The sequence below is a fragment of the Vigna unguiculata genome, chromosome 5, assembly GCF_037176805.1.
Source record: "Vigna unguiculata cultivar grain cowpea cultivar isolate G323 ecotype 2 chromosome 5, ASM3717680v1, whole genome shotgun sequence".
NCBI classification, from domain to species: domain Eukaryota; kingdom Viridiplantae; phylum Streptophyta; class Magnoliopsida; order Fabales; family Fabaceae; genus Vigna; species Vigna unguiculata.
The window spans coordinates 40,376,238-40,383,014 of NC_140796.1; the positions used below are offsets into that span (position 1 = coordinate 40,376,238).

The 6,777-nt window shown below is 32.4% G+C and overlaps 1 protein-coding gene across 2 annotated transcripts; it reads left to right on the top strand.

Annotated features, from left to right (window-relative positions):
• Positions 1–916: 916 nt before the first annotated feature.
• LOC114183660 (trifunctional UDP-glucose 4,6-dehydratase/UDP-4-keto-6-deoxy-D-glucose 3,5-epimerase/UDP-4-keto-L-rhamnose-reductase RHM1) lies at positions 917–4,737 on the top strand. 2 transcript variants are annotated; one of them, XM_028070749.2, is made up of 3 exons: positions 917–1,073; positions 2,229–3,803; positions 3,888–4,737. In XM_028070749.2, the coding sequence occupies exons 2-3, from the start codon at positions 2,241–2,243 to the stop codon at positions 4,332–4,334; spliced, it is 2,010 nt and encodes a 669-aa protein (XP_027926550.1). In that variant the 5' UTR covers positions 917–1,073; positions 2,229–2,240; the 3' UTR covers positions 4,335–4,737. The 2 variants fall into 2 exon arrangements, with proteins under 2 accessions (XP_027926550.1, XP_027926551.1); XM_028070750.2 differs by having other exon boundaries at positions 934–1,073; positions 2,232–3,803.
• The last annotated feature ends 2,040 nt before the right edge of the window (positions 4,738–6,777 follow it).

A 6,777-nucleotide genomic window follows, 5' to 3' on the forward strand; every position in this document is an offset into this window, starting at 1 on the left:
GTCTACCGGTCACACCCCTTCAAACTACGTCTAATTATGAATTATTAAGATTGTAATTTTATAATAATAATAATAATAATAATAATAATAATAATAAATTTAAATATATTATAAAATTTTTTAAATGAAATTTATAAAATCTTTCAGAAGTATATGTTCAATTTACTAGTAGAGTGATTTAAAAAGAATTATTCTTCACAATTTTAATATTTTGTATTTTTTTTTACTTAAGTAGCAATAAAATATAAGCTACTTAATACAACAATTAGATTGAAAGAGAATAAAATACTAGACGAAAAATGAATCTTTTATTTATTTATTTTTGAAAATCTTGATTTCTTAGATGATATAAAAGATGGTAAATGTAAAATGTTCTTAAATAATCAATATATTTCTCTTCTTAATTATTTAGAGGAAATAAAATATTTTTTTAGTAAAACTAACATATAATATTAGATTTAGAATATATTTATAAAAATTAAAATTATAACATACAATCTAAAATTTTATATTCCGATTGAGTAGATAATTAAAAATAAACTTAAAAGGAATGAGATAATTGTGAGAGATTCTTCTAATAATTATAAAATTACGTGAAATATACTTAATTTTAGAGATAACAGAGAGAGTATGGAAAATCAGAATGTGATACTTCACATTGTTGAAATTTCTTTTAAAAGAAAGAAATTTTGAGAAAACAAAAGTCTAATCTACACTCTGGCATGCAATCAATCTACAAACAACAAGGCTAATCATAAGACAAATGTCATAAATGAAATGGAATTTAGTTTAATTCATACAATTAGAAATAAAATGGGAGGTGGGACCCTCGTAAATACACCAATCTGAAAGGGTATTTTAGTTATTTTATATGATCCTCTGGCTCCCCTTAACTGTCTCAAACTCGTTGTTGATCATATTTTCATACAGAGTGTGTGTATATATATATACATACAAAGTGTGTAGAGTCCAAATCTAAATCTGAGAACTACCATTTTCCATCTTCCTCTTTCTGAAGAATTTTTTTCTTGCCTTCGTCTTTTCTCCTTTTTCGCTTCACTGGTCTACAATTCGTAAGTTGTTTTTCTTATTCCTCTGTTTTCCCCTGTTTCTCTCTCTATTTCTGTATCATCTGGGTGCCGCTGGCCCCATTTGGTGTTTCTGAAATTTGCTGCGTAAATATTTGATATTTGGGCTAATGCGCGATTTTTTGTGATCTGGGTGATGCTCTTTTTGTTGGATCTGTGATGATTATGAGGGTATTTTTGTTTGGTGATTCCCTTGGGTCTTGATCCACGTGATCGTTTCGGTTTAATGTTGTGAAATAATCAGATCTGTGCTTGATTTGTTATTCTTAGCAATGGTAATTGGTTTGTGACGATTTCATTGCATTTCGTAGCGTTAGTGTGGAATCTGAGTCATATTTTGTTTATTAATGTCTTTTTATTATGATCTTGTTTATTTGTTTATTTATTTATCTACCTTTTGTATTCATTACCAAGGTAGAGTTGAAGTTTAACTATTTCATTGTTCGTTGTTTTCCTGAAAGTTGGTTGCAGAATAATAACGATAACAAAATTCCCTTGTCTGTTTTTGTTTTTGTACTTTTGATCTCTAAGAAACCGGATCAAGAATATATGTTCCCATAATCCCTTGGTTGTTTTGTTTTACTCTTTCCATTGGACTTGTGTGAACCTGCTATACCCTCTGGATCATTTCATTTACCATCAAATGGACACTATCCTCATGGTTCATTTAACCCTGCACACAGGGCAGGGAGGTTTCAAACTATCACCTCGTGCAATGCTGAAGATTACCATAACATCTATCGTCGTTGGTTGATTTCCTCGTGTTACTCTCTTAAATGCTTATGCTAAACTGGCTAACCTTTAATGGGGCTGTCTAACTTAAACTTATCCAAAATTGGGGTTCTGATTGCAAATCATATTTGGAGTTTCACCTTAATATGATGCAATCACCTTTAATGGGATTCTTTATCATGCATATTTCCACAGTGGAGCCCCCATTTGATGGGATAACACTAGAAAGAAACTGAACCTATGGTACTGTATGTAGGTTTTTACCCATTTGTACTTTGGATAAGTTAGGCAATCCTTTGCTTGATGTGTGATTTAATACAAAATGGATATTTTGTTCTTACTTTGTTTATTTTTTGATGATTGTGATTCTGATATGAATTTTGGGATTTTCCCTTATTTTTATTGTAGAAGTTGGTTGACATGGCTACGCATACACCAAAAAATATCCTCATTACTGGAGCTGCTGGATTCATTGCATCTCATGTTGCCAACCGGCTTATCAGGAGTTATCCCCAGTACAAAATTGTTGTTCTTGACAAGCTTGATTACTGTTCAAATCTGAAGAACCTCATTCCTTCAAAATCATCTCCCAATTTCAAGTTTGTGAAGGGAGATATTGGGAGTGCTGATCTTGTCAACTACCTACTCATTACCGAGTCCATTGACACAATAATGCACTTTGCTGCTCAAACCCATGTTGACAACTCGTTTGGCAACAGCTTTGAGTTCACCAAGAACAACATATATGGCACTCATGTCCTTTTAGAAGCTTGCAAGGTAACGGGCCAGATCAAGAGGTTCATCCATGTGAGCACTGATGAGGTCTATGGAGAGACAGATGAGGATGCTGTTGTTGGAAACCACGAGGCTTCTCAATTACTTCCCACGAATCCTTACTCTGCAACAAAAGCTGGGGCAGAAATGCTTGTCATGGCATATGGCAGGTCATATGGGTTACCTGTGATCACAACACGTGGGAACAATGTTTATGGGCCGAATCAGTTTCCTGAGAAGTTAATTCCAAAGTTCATACTCCTGGCCATGCAAGGCAAGCCTCTTCCAATCCATGGGGATGGTTCTAATGTAAGGAGTTATTTATATTGTGAAGATGTTGCAGAGGCTTTTGAACTTATCCTGCACAAGGGAGAGGTTGGGCATGTTTACAATATTGGTACTAAGAAGGAAAGGAGAGTTATTGATGTTGCCAAAGATATATGCAGGCTTTTTAAGATGGACTCAGAGACTAGTATAAAATTTGTGGAGAACAGACCATTTAATGACCAGAGATACTTTCTTGATGATGAAAAGCTGAAGGTCTTGGGTTGGTCTGAGAGGACCACTTGGGAAGAGGGCTTGAAGAAAACCATGGACTGGTATATCAACAATCCTAATTGGTGGGGTGATGTCAGTGGTGCATTGCTTCCTCATCCAAGGATGCTGATGATGCCCGGTGGATTGGAGAGACACTTGGATGGAACTGATGAAGAAAAACCTGCATCATATGTCTCAACTAATACTCACATGGTGGTTCCATCATCCAAGAATGTTAGCTCTTCTCAGAAGCCTCCTCTGAAGTTCTTGATCTATGGAAGAACAGGTTGGATTGGGGGTTTGCTGGGGAAATTGTGTGAAAAACAAGGGATTTCCTATGAATATGGAAGAGGGCGCCTAGAGGATCGTACATCACTTGTGGCTGATATTCAGAATGTGAAGCCTACTCACATTTTTAATGCTGCAGGAGTGACTGGCAGACCCAATGTTGATTGGTGTGAATCCCATAAAACAGAAACCATCCGCACCAACGTTGCTGGGACTTTAACATTGGCTGATGTCAGCAAAGAGCATGGAATCTTGATGATAAATTATGCTACTGGGTGCATATTTGAGTACGATGAAGCTCATCCAGAGGGTTCTGGCATTGGCTTTAAGGAGGAAGACAAACCCAATTTCATGGGTTCTTTCTATTCCAAAACTAAGGCTATGGTAAGCTCACTTACATGTTATTGCCTCATTCCCTTCCGTTATTCTTGCAATTATATCTTATAATTGGATGTAAATTTTTATCAGGTTGAAGAGCTCTTGAAAGAATATGACAATGTGTGCACCCTGAGGGTTCGCATGCCAATTTCATCCGACTTGAGTAATCCACGTAACTTCATCACCAAAATTTCTCGTTATAACAAAGTCGTCAATATTCCAAACAGCATGACCGTTTTGGATGAACTTCTGCCTATTTCGATTGAGATGGCGAAGCGAAACTTGAGGGGCATCTGGAACTTCACAAATCCTGGGGCAGTGAGCCACAATGAGATTCTTGAGATGTACAGGGATTACATTGATCCAAGCTTCAAGTGGGCCAACTTCAACCTTGAAGAGCAAGCTAAGGTGATCGTGGCTCAACGGAGCAACAATGAGATGGATGGAACCAAATTGAAGACAGAGTTTCCTGAGCTTCTTTCCATCAAGGAATCACTGATGAAGTATGTCTTTGAGCCAAACAAGAAAACTGCTTAAAAGCATTAAGCAGTTTCACGATTTAGACATTACAGGTTATGCATTTTTGTAGCGGGCTACATAGATCACTCATTATTTCATTGTTATGTCATTGGGTTTTGATAAAAACCATATTGCAAAACTAGCCGATGTAGTTCTTGTTGTCTTAGCTATAAGTGCTTCCAGTTTCAGCATATAGTTGCATCACGTTACTTTGTTTAGAAGGTGGCAAGTATTATAATTGTGCCAGATGTGGTTTCTAAGTTAACATTTCAGCTGCTTTATTCTAGTTTGTAGGATTTCTATTAGAGCAGCTTTAGATAATATAGAGGTTTTGGTACTTAAAAGCTTATTCGTGCAACTTTTGCATCTGGAAAACATGTATTCTTTTATTGCTCATATATTATATCGTTTTTCTGGGGTATGTAGTTATGCTTGTATGGCATTTGCATGTATATTATGCAGTGAAATGGATGTTTCTGAGATATTCATTTAATTTCCTCCTGTTAAGAGTAAAATATTATGTTGTAAAACTATTAAAGACATGGAAAATACCAAGTAGGTACAGAAAATGTTTGGAATGGGAATTGAACCAGAGTAAGATTTACATGGTTATGGGAAATTATCTAATTGAGTTAGACTTATTTTTTAAAAAGAATAAGCTGTAAGAAAAGAATAGACTGTGAGAAGGAGTTAGATTTCTAGAAAGAAGAATAAACTGAGGTTGAGTTACACTTTTACTTTTTTAAAGAAGAATAACAAGGTTGTGGTAGTTACTTCACAGTTTTACATGTGAAAATATTAGGTGATACATTATTTATCATTTAACTAGTTTAATTATCTCAACATCCATATTTTGTAATAATGTGTGTGATAATGTATTACTGATAAATTTTTTTAACCCTACAAAATTTAATGCTTTATTATTCTTGAATTGTAACACAAACGAAGAAAATAAATTGTTGCTTCTGGTGGCTCTTTTATCTGCCAATTTTGCTCCCTGTTCTTTCAGGTTTTGCGCGTCCAAAGCAGAGAAAATAATAATAATAAAAAAAAATGGAAAGACCTTTTTCTAAAGTCGATGCTCTACAAGGGTTTTATTTTCATTCTTTAATCTTACCCTCGATTTCTATTTTGTTTAAGTTTATTCTCAGATACTTAGTTTGACTTGTATTTCTTGACTAAGTACAGGGATTAAATTTTGATATTGACTTGTCTCTCTTGGTCAAGTTTCGAAATTAAATTTTAATGATAGTGAAGATCTTCGATACATTAATTTTTACTTTCAATGATGGTTAATTTTTTATGTAAATTAATTTTAATGGTAATCAAATAAACTGTAATACAAATTATTAAAGTTTATTAGGCCAAAAATTGTGACCAGCAGCTTCATTCTAGTTTACTAGGCTGGCGTCACGTTGATTTGAACTTAGTTTGTTCTTGTTGATAAAAAATACAAAGCAAATTAACAAAATCATTTGTGCGTGAATACTATTATGAGTGATAACTATAATAATTAATTTAATGATAGTAATTGAAGTATGATACTAATTATGATATTATTTACCACTATAAATATTGTTTAATAATTCTAATAGAAAATTACTTTGTTTCATAATTTGGATCACAATTAATTTAATTTCAATTAAAAAGATATCATATATCTGTCGTGAAAAACGAGTTATTAACATAAACAATTTGATTATCAACTAAACATATCTATAAAAAATTCATTTTAACATTTGTACATAATAAATAAAATAATTTTTGGTAACAATGTTTGATTGATAAAAACAAGTATTAACTACTATAAAATATTAAATCAAATTAAAAGAAAAGAAAGAACTTTAAGTATAAAAAAAGAAGGAATGAAAAGTTGAAGAAATACATTTGAAAACAAATAATTTTATAAATAATTATTGTGTCAGGATGTTTTCACATAACTAAATGTTTTATAAATGTATTAGTTTTAAACCTGTATTTACGCACGGTGGGTGTTTGTTTGTGTGTTTATTAAAAAAAATTTAGAGGCTGAGAAAAGAAATAATAAATATTTTTGAGTTTATAATTAAGTTTTGAATAGACACTACTAAAAAAACTTATATTTCTTTCCAATTTTGTTTTGAATTTTTTTTTATAGGAAATACTTATAAATTTTGTTATGAAAAAAAGATTTGCAGGAAATTACTGTCAATTCTTTTGCAAAATATTTTATATAAAACACTTTTCGCAACAAATTTTTTAAGAAATACTTGCGAATTTTATAATTTTGTAGGAAATAATTACCCACGAAAGAATTACCTACCAATTAAAATTCTTATAAAAAATAGCAGGAAAAAGCCTTTTCTTGCAAATTTTTTCAACAAATTTGCAAGAAAATTCCCATGTAATATGAGAATTTGTAGTAGTGAGAATCAATGTGAAAAATAATGTATAGGTTTAAAAAGTCAATATATCTATAAAA